This window comes from Hibiscus syriacus, unplaced genomic scaffold (assembly GCF_006381635.1).
Source record: "Hibiscus syriacus cultivar Baekdansim isolate YM2019G1 unplaced genomic scaffold, ASM638163v2 tig00000340_pilon, whole genome shotgun sequence".
NCBI classification, from domain to species: domain Eukaryota; kingdom Viridiplantae; phylum Streptophyta; class Magnoliopsida; order Malvales; family Malvaceae; genus Hibiscus; species Hibiscus syriacus.
The window spans coordinates 4,187,298-4,206,655 of NW_024061783.1; the positions used below are offsets into that span (position 1 = coordinate 4,187,298).

A 19,358-nucleotide genomic window follows, 5' to 3' on the forward strand; every position below is an offset into this window, starting at 1 on the left:
TTTTTAAGATACAATAAGCATTTTAAAATTTTTAGAAAATTAATATGATCTAATTTTTTTTGAAATAAATTTTGTATTTATTATCACTTTCAAATTAAAAAGGAAATTATTATTATATTATAATTGAGTGTATTGTTATTATATTAAAAATATAATATTATTAAATTATTAATAAATATGTTTAAAATAATTATATAATTTACTATTTTAAATAATAAACATTACTAAAATATTATATTGATAATTTTTTTTTGAATATAAAAATATAAAATAATATTTTTTATATATTTTTATGGTTTAAAATGAAAAATTAAAAAAATCCATTTTAAAAAAATTAGATCGTAAAACATTTTATAGAAAAAAAATTAGATAAAAAAATATTTTAAGTCAATCAAATACTAAAAAAATATGAAAAACATGCATTTTTCTTTTGTAAGTTATGACATGCATTTTTTATGAGTTTCTTTTTCCTTTTGTTTTTTTTTATTTGAGTCTCTTGTTCGTCGATAATTCTAATTTTCTTTCTTTCAATTAAATGTAATCACTTCACTAATTGCTTAAATAAAATAATTACTATGAAACTTAAAAATCTTCTTAGCTGGTGCTATTATTCATTGTTCATCATCATTATTTATAGTAATTTATCACTGCTTGCATATTTTCTGGTGATATTGATATTAACTTCTGTTTTCTGTTTGGATTAATTGTAATTTATCATTTTAGTTTTATGCTAAATGATTTAATACCTGTACAACCAATTTCTTCTGAAAAAACCGAGTATTTGCATTATTCTTAATCAATCAAATAATGAAACATCAAGATACTATTTGCATATTTTACCCTTAAATTAAATAAAAAAGGATTATTAAAGATAGCAAACTCGGGCTTATTAGCTATTCTTTTCCCAATTTAATAGCAAAAACGTAGTTCATACAGTACAAAATCTTCTTTCTACTAAACTTTCAATACTCTTAGGAACATGAATACTTTCGGAATCCTCCAACTTTTTTTCTCCATCATCACTGCTGAGCACATTGCACCCTTTGAGCACCACCAGGCATATCCTCGTCTTCATCATAAGCTTCCTGCGCTGCTGCTTCCTCCTCATCTCCTCTTCAAAGTTAACATCATATAGAGTGGTCTCCTCGCACTCGTCTAACTCCATATCGGTCAGCTGACATGTCGGTTTCGGTGGCAGAATAGCCTCGAGTGCCTTAACCTGATCGGCGCTAAGAGAATCAGGGAATTCGACAGTGAAGTGAATGTACATCTTGCCCTTCATGAATGGCCTCTGGTATAATGGCATTCCCTCATCATTGATTGCCTTGAAGGAATCTGAAAAACAAGTTTCACAAGTTACTAATCAAGCAATATGTAGAAGAAAGCGTTGACAATGAATCTACAAATTTCATATCACTTACCAGGCTTCACAACCTCCCCAGGGTTCGACTTGATTAGAAGCTGTCTCCCATCGAGATGGGTGATTACAAACTGGAAGCCACACAAAGCCTCGGTAAGAGACAATGTGTGCTCCACGAAAAGATCTTCGCCCTTTCTCTTGAACTTTGGGTGGTCCTTCTGCTGAAGAACAAAGACTATGTCCCCGGTAACGGTATCAGGCTGCAAAACACACCGAACACAAACAGATTAATCAAGAAACCAAGTGCATACACTAAATTGTACTTCTATTTACATTCATCACAATACATACCGCCTCGTCAGCTTCGCCTGGGAATGTAACCTTCTGTCCATTCTGCATACCCTTCTCTACAAAGACTTCCAAAACTTTCTTCTCCTGCACAACCTTATCACCCTTGCACTGAGGGCAGCGATCCTTTTCATTGATCGTTTCACCGGTACCCTTACACTCGTTGCAAGGGTGTTGCATTTGCTGGATCATGGAAGGACCAAGGTGCCTAATTGAAACCTTCATACCAGAACCCTGGCAACCGGGGCACTGCATTGAAGCTCCAGATTTCGAGCCCTTGCTGTCATGAATAAATAACACGTTATAAGCGTACTCAACCAGAAATTCACAAAACGATATGAACAACCAAAACATGAACTCACCCATTGCATTTCGAGCATATTACATTGCGGGAAAGAGAGAGTTTCTTCGAAGTTCCAAGGTAGAGGTCCTCTAGTGAGACTTTAAGAGGATGAACTACATCCTCTCCCCTTCTCTGTCTTCTTCCTCGACTGCTACCACCTAATCATCAACAATAACACCATGATTCAACATTATCCCAATTACCCTAAATTTAGTTTCAACAAAGATTCTCAAATCCCTTTCATCAGGTTCATTAAGCAATCAAATAATCTTACGTTATCTAAAATAACATGATCACATAACAAATTTTGATTGCAATGGATAATGAATCGAAAATCATCCAACAAATTAACTACGATTTTGAATCCAATTAAATCGCTTACCGCCAAACGGGCTACCGCCAAAGAAGGAGGAGAAGATGTCAAACGGGTCATGGGCGCCGGCTCCGCCGACCATTCCTTCCTTGAGTGCATCCTCGCCGTACTGATCATAAATCTCACGTTTCTCAGGATCGCTCAATACCTCATAAGCTTGAGCCAACTCTTTAAACTAACCAATCAAACAAAACCCCAGAAAAAAAAAGAGAAATTAGCAATAAAATCATTCCACCAATATTCAATAAAAAACCCGAAAATTCTAAAATAAACACAAATACTATACTTTTTCAGGATCACCGCCTTTGTCTGGATGGTTTTTGATGGCGGCTTTCTTATATGCCTTCTTCAAATCATCCTGGGATGCGTCCTTCGAAACACCCAGAATCTCATAGTACCTGGTGTTATTACTCTTCTTAGGTGCTCTTCCAAACATCTTTGATCTTTCTAGTTTTAACCTCTAATTCAAATTTTTTTTCCTTGGAGAAAGGGGAAGGTCCGGAAATAGCAAAAAGAGAAAAGAATCGATGAAATGGCTTGAAGAAAACGAATAGGGAGTTGGGGACAATTTATAAGAAAGGGATATTGATATTAGGGTAAATAAAGAAGGCTCTAGAATTATCTACCCTCTCTGATTCTTTCTTTGCCTTTGCGAAGAAGGGGGAGAAAAAATAAAATAAATAATAACATATGTAATTCTAGGGCGTTTTTACCCAAAAATTACATAAATAATCAATAATTATCTGTTCTCTTCAGATATTATTAATCTAGCACCTCTTTTGACAAAACGATAATAAAACGCGTTTTAGGATATACACCTTTCAAACGTGAATGAAAAACATAAATCATGAAACGCATCTTCCTGGGATTCTGTTCGAGCTGTTGTCATGGTGAAAACGAAGAATTTGACACATGGCTTAAATTACCACATGTTCCCCTCCCCCTCCCTCATCCTATAAATACATTCTCATATAACACTCAAACCACATTAAAAAAAATTTATTCTCATCTTTATTAATTCTTGTATCAAGCTTTAAGTAAGTTTTGCTATCGTTTTTAGAAACTATAATTTTTTTATTATATTATAATCATTTAATAGTTTATTATTTAATTTACTAATTTTCTTATTAATTTTTATAATTATAAAATGGAAGGTGGGTTGCTGATTTTAGATGGGAATTATATCTCAGATCATTTTGCTGATACGATAACAATTTTAAATTGTGTTATTTTAATTATTGTGGATGTTTTATTTATTTTTTTAGTATTAGTTTATATTTTAATTTGTATATTATTTATTTAATTAGGGGAATGATTGTATATTAGATCCATTTATTCGTAACACTAAGTTAGAGATATCGAGTTGTGTCTGGCCGTATTTAGCTGAGGCTGAATTCAGTTACATAGAAAAATATGAAGGGCACTGTAACTTGAATCCAACTTTATTTCTGCATTGATTGAGAGGTGGAGACCAGAGACACCCACATTTTATCTTCTGTGTGGGGGGTGCACTATTACGCCGGAGGATGTTTCCATATATTTGGGGCTTTTGGTAGATGGAGATGTTATTTCTGGTATGGCAGATGGTAATTGGCATTTCTTATGTGATGAGTGTCTTGGAGGTATCCCTCCTAATTTCATCGGTGGTCGAATATCGTTATCATGGTTGGCTACAAATTTTAAACATTTAAGTGAAGACTGTTCCGAGGAACAGACTAAAATATTTTCTCGGACTTGAATATTACAACTCATATGAGGGATGTTGATGCCCGATAAATCTCATAACCAAGTTCATTGTATGTGGTTGCGTCACCTTGAAGATTTTCACGTTGCCGACGGACTTAGTTGGGGCTCCGCAATTTTGATATCTCTCTATAGAGAAATGTGTCAGACAACTGATTATTGAAAAAATGCTATCGGCAAATGTCTCTTTCTTCTCCAATCATGAGTGTGGTATCACATGCCTTTTTTTATGCTCAGTCGTGAATAACACGATAGTCTTTCCATTATTGTTGAGGTAATTTCAATATTGAGTTCGTATATATATGATTTTTGTAGTATATGATGAAATATTTTTGTTGAATTATATTTTGATATAACAATTTATGGCAAAATATTTTTGGACTTGAATTGAATTTATTCAAAGTTTTAAAAGATTTCAAAAATAATTCAAAGTCCATTTAAAAGATGAATTGAGCAAAAATTACAAGTAGTACTGATATTGTTTTTTGCAGTATCGATACCACATGAATGGGTATCGATACCATATATGTAGTATCGATACCTTAGGCAAATGTAGTGTCGATACCATCAAGGTAGTACCGATACTACCTTGAAGGCTTAAAACATCGAATGCAAAATGGGTACCGATACCATGCAAGGGTATCGATACCATAGTACAAAGTAGTACCGATACCCCTTAGGCAGTATCGATACTACAAGGCTCCGACGGCTAGCAACGGCTAGTTAAATTTGAAATTAACAAAGGTAGTACCGATACCCTATGAAGGAGTACCGATACTTCCTATTCTGGACAACCTTATTTTGCAGAAAATTAATCCCCAACGGTTAGATACGACTTCAAACTCATTTCAAGCTATAAAAACAAGCTGATGACACTTAAAGAAGAGAGAGAACAACTATCAAAGCAATCAAACACAAGAGAAGAGTTTTTCAATCTTATTTCATCTTTCTCTTGTAAATATTATGTTCTTGTGAGCTTAATTCTTGTAAAACCTACCTTAGAGAGGTTTTCTTGTTTATATTTTCTTTCATTGTAAAGGGGTTTTGGTTCTAGCTGAGCTTGCTAAAAGCTAGGGAAAAGGTTCTAGTTTAGCCCGTGAAAAACTAGGGAGTTGTAAAGGTTATCTCTTTGTCCTTGTAACACCCTGACCCGTACTCGACCCAGATACGAATCCGAGGTATTACATTTGACTTTTCAAATGTACAAAATTCACAAATAGGCATAATTTTAAAAATTATTGTCCAATCAAGGATAAAGAAAATATTACCATTCCAAATATAAAATCATTTCACATAAAATTATAATAATTTACATAGATAACCCAAAAGTAAGAGTTTACAAAATACAAAAGAGAAAATAACCTCAGTGACAAAAAATCCTAAATAATATACGATTTTGACCAACTTTTTTTGGATTTGCGAAAATGACCAACAAAATCGCAATGCGATCTCTAATTCGCATTGCGATCTCCACTATCGCAAATTCGCGTTGCATTTCTCGTTGCGATAGTTGAAAATCGCGTTGCGATTTTCCATTTCGCGTTGCGATAGTTGAAAATCGCGTTGCGATTTTCCATTTCGCGTTGCGATTTTCTATTTCACGTTGCGATAGTTGAAAATCACATTGCGATTTTCCATTTCGCGTTGCGATAGTCTACAGTTGTCGTTGCGATTTTCCAAATTCGTTGTGATAGTTAAAAAAAAGATTTTGTTTCTTGAGAATTTTCTCTAAAAAGATAGTATCCGCTCGGACATGTCGAAGACACGTATTACCACGACCACGACCACGACCACGACCATGACCCGACCCGAGACGAACGGAGGCGACGACGCGCGAGAGTCCCCTTGTTCTCTATCACTCAACAAGAAAGTGGGAAAGCCAAGCCTTAAATACCATTCCCAATAGTGTTTCCAATACTATGTGGGATTGAGCATTACCAACACTTGTTTCCAATACTATGTGATTATTCAGGAAACAATTAACAATCATGCACCTTAAAACAACAGAATCAGCAACCAATTGCATTAGTATTATACGATTAAATATGTCATAATTAAAAGTCAATCTACAATCAATCACGATTATTACAATTTTAAGCAAAACATTCAAAAATAATATCACTATTTAAGGCTCAATCCCACATAGTATTGGGAACAAGTGTTGGTAATGCTCAAATCCCACATAGTATTGGAAACACTATTGGGAATGGTATTTAAGGCTTGGCTTTCCCACTTTCTTGTTGAGTGATAGAGAACAAGGGGGACTCTCGTGCGCCGCCGCCGCCGTCCGTCTCGTCTCGGGTCGTGGTCGTGGTAATACGTGTCTTCGACACGTCTGCGCGGATACTATCTTTTTAGAGAAAATTCTTAAGAAACAAAATCTTTTTTTTTAACTATCACAACGAATTTGGAAAATCGCAACGACAACTGTAGACTATCGCAACGAATTTGGAAAATCGCAACGAATTTGGAAAATCGCAACGACAACTGCGAATTTGGAAAATCGCAACGACAACTGTAGACTATCGCAACGCGAAATGCAACGCGAATTTGCGATAGTGGAGATCGCAATGCGAATTAGAGATCGCATTGCGATTTTGTTGGTCATTTTTGCAAATCCAAAAAAAGTTGGTCAAAATCGTATATTATCTGGGATTTTTGGTCACTGAGGATATTTTCTCAATACAAAATTATACAAGTTTATAAAATCGATCAGAGCATTTCAAATTAAACGTACAATACATGCCAACAGTTTACAAAATAAGCAACAACCTACATTTAATTTGTACTGATCTAATCTTCATAAACGTATGCTATCCTTAACCCTAAATCACTAATCAGCTTTCTTTAAACCTACACGTGAGAGAAAACACGCTAAGTCGATGACTTAGTGAGGCAATACTAATAGTGCTAACTTATTAACAGAAGTCTTATTTGTTTTATTCAATCGTTTTTCGATGAGCTTCTTAATTTCTATATCAAAGATATACTTATGAATAATTATATTTTGTATGTCTTTGTTCCAAGTGCCCAAGGTATACTACTGAGAAATCTAGGTATTTGAGTACTATGAGGTTGTGCACTAATGATGTCACCACAGCTCGTAATTTGGACCGAAGTGTCACATAATTATCCCGAATAACCACATAACTTGCACCGAAGTGCCACATAGGGTTGCACCGAAGTGCCACATATTTGTCCCGGATGACCACATAATTATCCCGAATGACCACATGGACTCTTGACTCTTGGCATGCCAACTATACCTCAAATCCTCATACATATACATTGGGCTTATAATCACATAATTAGGTTCAATCCTTATTCAAAGTGTTTCTTATTCACATAGCTTTTTATGGCATAAAGTATATTCACATTTCACTGATTCGAAGTTCATATTCACTTGTCAAGGTTCATAACACATAGTTTGTAAAAATGGAAATTTCATAAAACATTGAAATAGATCATAAAATAAATATAAAGTTTTCGATCGAAAATAATGAGGTTGGCTTATCGCAAGCCTTCCTCAATTCTATTACGAAAAAAGAAAGTTATACTCACCTTTGCCTCACTAAAGTCTAATCCAAATATTTTCAAGTTGATATTCGAAATGACAAGTTGACCAGAAATTCACTTGCGTTCAGTCACTACACAAACAATCTAGAATCAATATCAGTCTCATCTCAATAATATCGAATCATAATAACTTGATATACAAGAACCCTATATTTTATTTCATACTTGGGGGGTATCGGTACCTACACATGTACCGATACCGAAATTGCATTCAAATTTGCAAGGGTATCGATACACTCCTCAGTGTACTGATACACAAATGGAAATCGATATTTTGAGGGTATCGATACAATCCTCAATGTACCGATTCACCCCGTTCTAAATACGCATGTTCAACTCATGAGGTATCGGTAATTCTCCTAAGAGTACTGATTCACTAGGTCCATAATGGTCATTATCAACCCGAAAATCACCTAAAATCCACCCAAAAACTTTCTTAAACATATACTCTGAGTTTATAAACTCACATTTATACCTTCAAACCAACTTGTACATATTTATAACTCTCAAACATCCCAAATTCTAATTTAAACACTTGAATCTTCAAATCATACTCAACATTCAAACATGTTATTACCCAATTCTAACACTCCTAATCTTTTAATTAGTCTATTGACAAGTCAAAAATCTTACTCAAACTTCAAAAACTCATCCATAACAAAATTTCATCTAAAACCCCATTTTACAAATCCTTCTCTAAAATACTCATCTTGTTGTTTTAATGCCATATAAGCTTTCCTTTAGCTTATATAACATCCAAACTTCCATAACCAAATTAAAAATTAAAGAAACTACAACTTTCATACTCTTACCTTGTATGGAGAGGTGCACGGCAAAGAGGAGAAGGAAAGAAAAAAGAAAAAGCTTCCAGAATACCATTCCACGTGTATAACACCTAATTATATAAGATAATTATCATTTATCAAGAAAAGTCCATTTTGCCTTTATAAAACATCCATATTTCTTATAATACCCAACACCAAATTCCTCCATAAATCATTGAATTATCACATTATTCTAATTCAACCACTGAATTTAAAAGCTCTTACATTTTGGTCCCTGACCCGATAATTGGTTTGTTACAGTCCTATAAAAAGAAAGAACAAATTAGTGAATTTGTTGGAAAATACTTGGTAAAGAGCTAAGGTAATGGATGTAGACTTGGTTGAGAAGTCGAACCACTATAAATCGCTATGCAATTTTCTATCTTTCAATCTCCTTACTCCCTAAACACAAAAACTGACTCGATCCCTCTTGGCGAACCCTTTCGGTTATCGATTCGGGCTTCAGTAAAATCCTAACAATTTTTTTACATTGAATAGGTGGTTATGTACAAGGAAAAATCTTCGTGATATTCTAGATGAATTGGAAGAAATTCGGCTACTCATTGATCGGAAGGTTGGTACAGAGGTATGTATTTAAATTTTATTATTTACCTTTAATTATTGTTATATAATTAGAATATTATTTTGATAAGAATTATATATATTTGTTTTAGTTTGAATGGGCTCCTTATTCTACTCAAGGAATGAGGCTTTGCATCCACCTAACTTGAGTGACTCATTAGATGTATGGATGGTGATTGTCCCTTTGATATATTATGCTATTGTCGATTGGCATCTTATTGATCGCGTGCTTCGCCAATTTGGTTTTGTATAACACATTCCGAAGCACCTAAGAATCTTGACAATATGCATAACGTTGATAGGCGGGGCAAAAATGATGTCAACTGGATGCTGAAGCATAGCGAGTGGATAATGATCTGGGAGGATCGACGTAGACGCATTTCCCCTAGAGAGCCAATTTATGTGGATCATTATTTGGTTGTGGGTGATAATTATGAGTGGTTCAATACGAACAGGAAGAATTCTTACTTTTCGAGGAAGCATAAGGCAAGAGCATTTATTGGCGTCGAGAAAAGAGTCCACCGTCACAATATCATTGTCCCTCGACCCGTGGATGAAGAGCAGATGCTTTCGACTTGTCTTCAGTTGTAGCATCAAAACCATCACAGTAACTATCGTTTACACCGATTTACATTCCCAACCTTCTACTATACATGAGTACACCACAGCCATTTCAGATGGCACCGCTTCAATTTCAGATGGCACCGCAGTCATTTCAGATGCCACCACAGTCGGTTCAGATGCCACCATAACCGGTTAAGATGCCACCACCGTGGGGTTTTATGACACCTCCTGGTGGATATTATATTGGCATGTTTATAGATCCAATGTGGGCTTCATATGCTGCTTATTTGACGGGTGGTGATTCACCATAAACACAGACACCTCCGGTTCAATATGGATCACAATCATCGATGTCGATGTTTTCGCAGTTTTTACGGTTTCTATGAGTGGTGAGATGGTTAGTCATACACCTCAAGGGTCCTTATTCTATGAAGGTGTTACATTGTCATTCGTCCATCATCAACTAAATGTATCTACCACTGTTGCTGCTGATGATGATAAGAGTGATGAGGAAGAGCAAGTTATATGAAGAAACCCTTATCAAAATAGACAGTTGCCGCCCTGTAGAACACATTCAAGACGCAGACATCGGCAGACTTGTTTTGTTTATAATGTTTTCATCTAATTTTCTTTGTTTATCAAAAAATATATTGAATTATGGACTTCTTATTTATTTTGTTTCTTAATGTTGTTATTATTTAATTATTTGAATTGTAACATTTGTATTTAATGTTTCTATTTAATTGTTTTTACTATTTAGTTTGTAATGTTTTTATTTATTTTCACTTGAGTAGCCTATTACTTGTTGATGCTCAAATGACATTAATTGAAAGTAAACGAAAATGAAATAACACAAACTGAGATTTCATAAACTACAACTATAATGTGATGCTCAACGGTTATGTAATAATAAAAGAGATGAATATTTTTTCTATTGTGACCTAGGTTTCTATAATGTTCTTATCTTTTGTTTTCTTTGGACGTCTCTCGAATATCCATATCAAAATGAATTCGAGTGGATTTTGGACGACCTACCTCCCTTAATAAGGACGAATCTGGTAAAATTTGAAGCCAATTTTGAACCTCATCTAGGTCTTTCTCATTACCTATCAGGGGAACTCAAATTCACATACCTTAAATATGGTTGTAAGTCGGTATACGGATCCACAAAATGGTTATAGTCTTGACGGGTATAAGACAAAGCTGCTATGACATGAGAGCATGTATACTTCAGAGCTTGATAAAATCCACAGTCACACCACCTATCTTGTAGATTAACTCTGAACGAGTTAGCTTCAATCTCTTGAAGAGGTCGTGGCATTTCTGTGACAAATTAAAATATTCAATGTTAAAATTTGGTAATTAAAAGATTGAAAGTCTTATATATGCAAAAACGAATTAAAAATAAATAATGTATGAATTAAAATATAAATTAATTAAAAAAATTTAAAATATTCACAATAATTTAAAATAACCCAATTTAATATTGTTACCGTATCGGTAAAATGTCTTGAGATATGATCTCTTAAATTTATCAAAATGAAAAGAGGCTATACTTAATGGGTCTCTAGTATAGTTTAGCCTTAAATTTATTGAATTTAATTAAAATTAAGATCAAATTGACATCTTATGTAAGTAACAATGACCAAATATGTAATTATACCAAAAATATTAACTAAGACATCATTTTCTCGGTTAAATTTTAATTGCCACATCACCTCCATCGTTAAAAGTTAACGGTCAATGGCTTGATTGAAACATTTAAATAGTTGAATGGTATGTTTGATCAAATTAAAACATCGATGGTTAAAATGATTCTTAACTATAATTGAGTGGTCACTTTTATATATATGCTACATTAAAGCAAAACACATACCAAGTAACCTTGTCGAAATACGAGTGCAGTGATATTTCCTCCACTCTCAACTTTTATCTCCGACATTGCCACCACTTTATTGTTTTACCTTCATTATTTTTTTTCATAAGAATTCATATTCTTAATGAAACCCAAACAAATGGAAGATAAATGTAGTGGAAATTTGTCGACACCGTTTTCGCCTTGGCGGGGAAAACTCGTACCTACTTAAGGGTTTTTTCTTTGAAAATGTTTTGAAATGTGAGGAGTCGCCACCATTCATTTAAGGTGTGATTGGAACACCATAAAAATCGGGTGATTTTAATAAAACATTTTATTTTTATCAAAATACCAAGTTTTAGGGTCTGCGAAAATCCAAAAATCAGGTTCAGGAGTCGATTGTGTGGGGAAGGATTAGCACCCCACAAGTGCCCAAAAATTGGTACCTAGTTGATTACCCTATATTTAGAATCGAAAATTTTGAGTTCAAACTTTATTTAATTTAAAAATCATTACGGATGCAAAGTTTGAAAAGTGTATTCGTTTATTAAAGCCAATAGCATTCGCCCCTAGCATGAATGCGGGAGATCAACTATTGTGCCCAATAACCGGACATTGCCTCAATTTTAGAAAATCATGATGCAGTCTTGAAAAAGATGTCGACCTATTTCGGGAATCACCAGTAGTCACCCCCTGAGCATACTTGCAAGAGATATACTATTGACTCCCTAATGAGTGAACATTGCCTTATGTTTTAAAACAATATGCAATCAAACAATTTATAATTAATCCTAATAAAACTAATGATATATTAAGGTTTTCTCTATCTTAAAGTGTCAAATTATGAAAATTAAAGAACCTAGGGGCATAAACCTAAATTGTAGGTTTTAATATTAATCATATTTGATTTTAATCAATTATCGAATCAAATAATTGAGATGGTCCCTTGAGCATTTGAGCGAGGGCCAACTCAAAATATTCCCTAAATTAAAAGGTCTAAATTGAAATGTATCTAAAATAGAGGTTCTACTATTACCTTAAATTAATTTTAATCAATATTGTAATTTGAATAATTAAATTGGAACCTCAAGCAAAACGATGACCAAATTAAGAATTCTCTTAATTTAATGACTAAATATGAATCAAATAATTAAAAGATCATGGACTAAATCTAAAAAGGTGATCGATCAAGGACTAAATTAAAAGTATACAAATATTAAATACAATTAAAATATAAAGGACTAAAATTAAAGTACTAAAAAAGGTAAAAATAAATAATAAGTAAATAAAATAGTAAATTAAAGTAATGAAATTAAAGGACTGAAATTAAAGAAACAAAAAGTAAAGGGCAGAAATTTAAATGTGCATAAAATTAAATAACAAAAATAAAAGAATAATAAAAAATGTTAGTTTTAATTTTTTACATTTAACCCGGACCTTAAATAATGCGAGTCGTACCCAGGGACGAGTCGTCGCAAGGCAGTACGATATTTCGAACATAAAATAAATAAATAAAAAAGTTAGCAATTAGTAATTAGTGGTTAGAAAAGTTAGCGGTTAGTGGTTAGCGTTAGAAATGTTAGCAGAATCTGGATCGTAATAAGGTGGATCATACCCAGATCAAGTCACCATAAGGTCGTATAATAATCGAACATAAAATAAAATACATAAATAAAAAGTTAGAGGTTAGATGTTAACAGAGTCCGGACTATAATAATGTGGATCATACCCCGAATCGGATCACCACAAGGTCGTATCAAATATCAGTGATAAATAAATGTCAGTGGTTAATATGCAATAAAATAAAAATTAATAGTTAACTTAAAATAGATAACAAAGCAAAATAGTGATCAAATTAAAAATTAGTAAAATCAGCAAGTATATTCAAAATAAATAAATATAAAAAGTGATCAGAGTGCAAAAGGGACTAAAAAACAGAGGACTTAAAGGTTATTTTTCCCTGATGGTGACCAAAACGTGAAACCCGCTGAAACTGGGAAGACTCGAGCGTAATTTGACTACAACAATGGTGACTAAAAGGTAAGAACAAGCTAAAGGTCTAGAGACTTTAGCGTAATTTACTCAAAAATGAAACTAGTTTTATTTCTGTCTCACGAACAAACCCTTTTCAGGGCTCTGAACCGAACGCCGACCACCGGGCCGGTAACCATCCTACTCTAACCAGCAACTCCGACCATGACCGAAGGAGGGCCGATCAAAGGAGTTAAACGACCGGACTCTCCCCCTTTTCTTACTCTCTCTACGTTCTTTCCTTTCTTTCTTCCACCCCCTTCCACGTTGCCGAGAGGCATAAAACCAACCCAACACCGGCGCCGGCCACAACACCCCGACCAACGACGATGCTCGACGCTGGCGATGGCCGACACTCTCCACTCCTCTTCCTCTCAAAAGAAAACCAAGCCCCTTTTTTCTTAAAAAAACAGCAAGGAAAACCAAGTAAAAAAAGGAGACTACCTCTGATTTCTTTCCAATATTTTTGGGGGGCCAAAATCCTCCCCGTTTTACAAGTCAAAGTTGGGTTTTATAACCCCAACTACTATAATATTATATCATTTTTTAATAATAAAATATAAAAATGGTGGTTACAAAATTTCTTTGATTCCTTTATGTGGAGAGCCTCGGTTAAAGGTGTGAAAATTACTAGTCCCAAAAGGAAATTAGGAGGCACTGTCCTACAGCCTGTAACAATGGTTGAACAAAAATTGGTCATGAGGTTTGTGACCAATTTCTTTCTGGAGTGTTGGTATCAATTGCGACACCTGCTTGGAGTGTGAACTTATATGCTCATATATATATATATATTGCATAACTCATTATTTTCCGAACTAGCATGTTATTATGGTAGAAGGAAAAGAAGAAGAGGATACATGCTATTTAAAAAAAAAAATTAGTTGTCACACAATACTTTCTTTAATGAATCAATGGATATTGACTGATTAACTTAAACCGAACAGATCGATAACGTAAAATATCAAGTGCACTTAATTAAAAAACGATGACCAAAATCAAATGAGATTATTGCCGAAGTTTATCCCCTATTAATTATTATACAAATCACTTTATTTTCTTAATTAACCTTGAAAATACTCTATTTCTCCGATTAATTTTCTCATCCTTTCCCCCTAATTTAGCCTTTCTTTGTGTTCATCGTTTTTCCACCAAACATTTTTCATTTTTTTTTCTCGAATTATCTTTCCCCCAATATTCCAAAACATGACTTCACAAAATTGCATTTGATTGCAACATTTATTATTTTTTTCATCATTTCTTTCAAATCTTCGTCATTTTTGATCAAATTTCTCTTTTTTTTAAAAAAAAATTAAATTTAATCTTACATAAAAAAAAAAAACAAATTTTAAGAGAATGAAAAGGAGTACTCTTAGCATACCTAAAATTCATAACCTAAAGAAATACCAAAAAACGAAAATGAAAAATTTAACCCACGAGCACTTGTCACGCCCCCAGAACTTCGACGCCTCACACCGTCGGAATATCATAGTCAAGGTCTGACGGGTCGTGCGGCCTTAGACGCTTTAGACGCTCCTCGGTCTTAATCGGCGACTAAGTAAGCCTTACCCAAGCTAAGTGAGTGTGCAAACTCACAAAGGTTGGAACCAAGCCCTCAAGGCTTCGGATTGCGGAAGCTTTAGAATGCCGACAAGGTCGGACTATCGTGTGGAAGTGCTAACACGAAGGTGGCTACTCTTGGCCACCGAGCTAGGCAACAAGAACAAAGAAACTAAGAACTCAGAAAGAATAGAGCAAATGCCTCAGAGCTTTATTACTCTCTCACAAAGAGAAGAATGGAATTGGGTGATTGGGTGATTACAAATGAGGAGAGCTCTCTATTTAGTTGAGCTTCCTCTCAATCAATGGCCTAGATCATTTTACATCAACGGCTATGATTTGCCCAATTAATGACAAATCCCCTAAATCAAGGAATTACAACCAAATCCTTCCTAATTACATCCATTAGTAGGATTCTTTCCTTGGATAGGTGTTCACACTGGATATGGCAAGAGGCAACAGAAAAAAAAATGTGTTTGTTAATAAATTTTCTCAACTTAAACCATAAAGAGAATCTTGATTTCATGGATCTTGGACATTATTAAGATAAATGTCATTTTTAACGTTTATTTAGAGTACGTATAGATACCATAATGTATTTGTACGAAAATATAATTAATATATTAAAATTTATATAGTAACGTATTCATTAAATGATTTCAGTGGTAAAATAAATGATATTCTTCGAAAAGATTTTGAGCTCGAGTAACTACGTCTACAAGGTGTATGTACGTTGTTAATATGTTAAGAAAATTCTGAACATGTATTACCTTATAATCAACTTAGATTATTCATAAAAATTATATAATAGTATCTAATATCTTGTACATGTTTGATCATGTTTATCCGGTTAAATATAATTATATATCTTTAAGTAGTATCTATTCAAAATATTTATTAGTTATTGATAGTGTATATACCCTATAAAATATAATTACTCGAACTTCATATCTCTAAAAAATAATTTGTCCTCTAATGTATGAGACACTTAATGAATTTGAAATTAAAAATTAAACATCTATTTAAACAATAAAAAATAAGATAAATTATGTATTTAATATATAAATTATTAGTTTTGGTCCATTTTGGTACCTAAATTTTAATTTTTTTAAAATCATACCTAATGTTTAATTTTGTTTCATTTTAGTACACTGTCATTAAAAAATTTATACGTTTAGTACCTAAACTATTAGTTTTAGTCCGTTTTAATACCTAAAATTTCAATTTTTTTAAAGTTTAACATTAATTTTTTAATAAGACACTAAAAGGAAACAATAAATAATTACGTATGATTTTTAAAAAAATAAAAATTTAAATACTAAAAAAATCAAATTAATAATTTAGATTCTAAGCGCATAATTTATCTTAAAAATATTTTACTTTTAGTTTATCTAAACCTAAGAAGAAGAAAATAAAAAGAAAATGGTATGCTGCAGGGTAGTTAGTAAAAAGAAAATGGTATGATGCAGGGTAGTTAGTAGTGGCGTTACAAATTTTAGAATTTTAGAGAGCGAGCGAGGGGACACACGTCCCTTCCCGTGATGACCTCCCTTCGTTGCCACGCTTGAAAACGACTATACCAATAAGTAATAATTGTAAAACGACGCCGTCCCTCCGACAGTTTTAGTTGTTTTTTAACTTTTACCCCCACACACGCACTCACACTCCCTCACTCCCACGCCCCCTTCCACGGCGCGCTTTAGCCGATTATAGTCCTCACAAATTCAATCAAATAAAGAAAGAAAAAAATATGAGAATCCCATTTCTTCTGTATGCTGATTCCTTCGTTTAATTTGAAAAAAAAATTGGTAGAGAGAAGGAAAAAAGTAACTAGGATTTTGACTCTGTTGACTGATTGATTGAGTGGTAGATCATCGTCAATCCAACGCCTTAAAAAGGTAATGTCACTTCATTTTCAGCTTTTTACTTTTGGAGTGCAAAAATGCTGACATAGTTTACTGGCTTTTGAGTTTCTAGCTCGGCGGTGCAAATTTGCGAGATGTGTTGCTTTATCGAGCCTAATTGGGAGTAGTTATTGTAATTTACAATAATTTAGACTTTAATGTGGACCGTTTTCAATGGAAGGACTTGAAAAGGGTTATCCATCAATGAACGAAAATGGAAATAAATTATGGGTTTCCCCGTTTTATTTAATTTTTACATGGAAAGTATGAATTCTGTTGTTCTTATTTTATTTTTGCTAGCTTTTTGATGATGATTTGCAAGGGAGTGTGAGAAGTGGGAAGATTGATGGGAGTTTATGTTTGCTTCACTTTGCATTAACAAAGTGACGATCCTTTTGAATTAGCTGAGGTTCTTCTTTTTGAACTCAAGGTCGAAACTTCAAAGCTTGGTTGACAATGTCTTCATTTTATAACCACTTCTCTGTGACCATTTTTTTGTACTATATTCTACTTTTTCGATGCTTCTACTTTGTAGAATTTCGGAAATTAGGGTTCAAATTGAGTGTTAACATAGAATTCAGGCTTGTCATGTGTTTGGGCAGCACAGAAATCTGTCAAATATATTATGGAGTTTTAGTTATCTCATAAGTCAAATTGACAATTCAATTGTACCGACCGCCCATTGAACGCTGGGTTAGCCATGTTGTCTTTGATGCTTTTGTGATTTATATATTCAATAATTTTTTGTTTATTGACAATCCGGTTCTTTCATTGTGTGAGGAATTTCACCTTTAATAGCTCACGAAAGGATTGTCCCTTTCTTCTACTTCTGTTGTGATCTAATTTTTTAAGCGATATCCTTTCTTTTGTGGTGATAAGGGAGTTCCCTTGAAATTAATGCCAAATTTGACCAGTCTGTTTCTTATAGATCATACTGATCATATTGTGATTTTTTTTTTGTAATATCTCAACAATTTTTACATTGATTCTTGGATGTGTATCATATCAGCTAGATGCTTACACATTGGATCAGATAGATAGGAAGAGCATTGTTTGCCTTATTGCTCAGCATTCTTTATGGTTTCTTTTCCTCTATAGTTTGTGAAGTATCGTACCATTGATTGCATCTATAGGATTTATTTTCAATCAATTTTAGGAACCATCAAGCGGAAGGAGGAAAAGAGTACATCAATTTATTAAAGTTTAATCTGTTACATAAAACTTAAGAACACTCCACCAAGATACAAAAGACATAAAACACTCCTGAAACACCTTTTCTCTAAAGCATACAAACCAACTAAAGCCACGTCAACAATCACCCAATTCCCTCTTTCGCTAGCTTGTCAGCCTCACAATTATAACTCCTAGGAATCCACCTGACAATAGCCTGCTTTAGAGAAACAGAAGTCACAATTTCCTTAACTAAATTAGACAGAAACAGAGGGACAGAAACTTGGCTATTGATCCAATCCACTGCTAGCTTTGAGTCGCTTTCGATAATTAGCCTACCCTTCGAAACCCATTCTGAAGAAACAAAAATGTCAATGCCTTTTTGATAGCTTTCAATTCTGCTAGAATGGGGGTGGTAGGACCGACATTTTCTGAAATAAAAAAGAATAACCCGATTCCAATCCCTGAGAATTCCTCATTCCAGCCATCATCCCAACACAACAAACAGCCCCATCCTCATTCATCTTAAAAAAGTCCACCGGAGGAGGATTCCAGCAGTACACCATGCTGTTCGGAACCTTAGAAGCAGAAAATTTGTCAGCCAAAGAAGGATCACCAATTAATGAGTCTACCCGAATGGAGCATAGGGGATACTTTGCTATAAACCATTTGGCTAATCTTAAACGAACAGTGAAAAACAATAAAATTCTGTCCAATTTTCCTTTCTCAAAGATAATCTCATTTCTTAGCTTCCAAATTGACCAAAAAACAGCCCCTGGAATAAACTTCCATATAGCAGAATTAGGCCTCAAATCAGCCCACAAACTGAGCAGGTTGGGAGGGTCTTGTGGTAGAGCTAACTGAATACCCCAGTACCCTATAAGCTTAGTCCACAGTTCCCAAGAAACATGGCAAAAAATAAATAAGTGCTGAATGTAGAAAGAAACATGGTTTGATAACCACTTATAGCAGGATGTTTTCCTTACAACTTTACTGTAAAGCTACATAGTTTCATTGATAGGGACAGAAGTGTGCGTTTGCTTCTCATTGATTGTATAATTTCAATAACAAAGATCAACTACCAAAATGTTTAGCAACAATTGAGAAAAAAATACCTGGGCCATTACA

At 33.9% G+C, this 19,358-nt stretch overlaps 2 protein-coding genes across 2 annotated transcripts; both read right to left on the minus strand.

Annotated features, from left to right (window-relative positions):
• Positions 1-894: 894 nt before the first annotated feature.
• LOC120203386 (dnaJ protein homolog) lies at positions 895-18,525 on the minus strand. The gene is made up of 8 exons (XM_039203693.1): positions 18,514-18,525; positions 17,895-17,899; positions 2,711-2,908; positions 2,434-2,599; positions 2,071-2,209; positions 1,712-1,988; positions 1,422-1,620; positions 895-1,335 (listed from the first exon to the last, which is right to left on the minus strand). The coding sequence occupies exons 3-8, from the start codon at positions 2,858-2,860 to the stop codon at positions 929-931; spliced, it is 1,338 nt and encodes a 445-aa protein (XP_039059624.1). The 5' UTR covers positions 2,861-2,908; positions 17,895-17,899; positions 18,514-18,525; the 3' UTR covers positions 895-928.
• LOC120199219 lies at positions 18,376-19,354 on the minus strand. The gene is made up of 3 exons (XM_039200381.1): positions 19,346-19,354; positions 18,682-19,159; positions 18,376-18,584 (listed from the first exon to the last, which is right to left on the minus strand). The coding sequence occupies exons 1-3, from the start codon at positions 19,352-19,354 to the stop codon at positions 18,376-18,378; spliced, it is 696 nt and encodes a 231-aa protein (XP_039056312.1).
• Between the last annotated feature and the right edge of the window lie 4 nt (positions 19,355-19,358).

Bases quoted from the DNA above. Each gene is read 5' to 3' on its own strand.
- LOC120203386 (XM_039203693.1), bottom strand. From the start codon at position 2,860: ATGTTTGGAAGAGCACCTAAGAAGAGTAATAACACCAGGTACTATGAG. The intron at 1,989-2,070 runs GTGAGTTCATGT...TATTCATGACAG, and splicing joins ATATGCTCGAAATGCAATGG to CAAGGGCTCGAAATCTGGAG. The intron at 1,336-1,421 runs GTAAGTGATATG...CTTGTTTTTCAG, and splicing joins TGGGGAGGTTGTGAAGCCTG to ATTCCTTCAAGGCAATCAAT.
- LOC120199219 (XM_039200381.1), bottom strand. The intron at 18,585-18,681 runs GTTATTCTTTTT...TTGTTTCTTCAG, and splicing joins TTCTCAGGGATTGGAATCGG to AATGGGTTTCGAAGGGTAGG.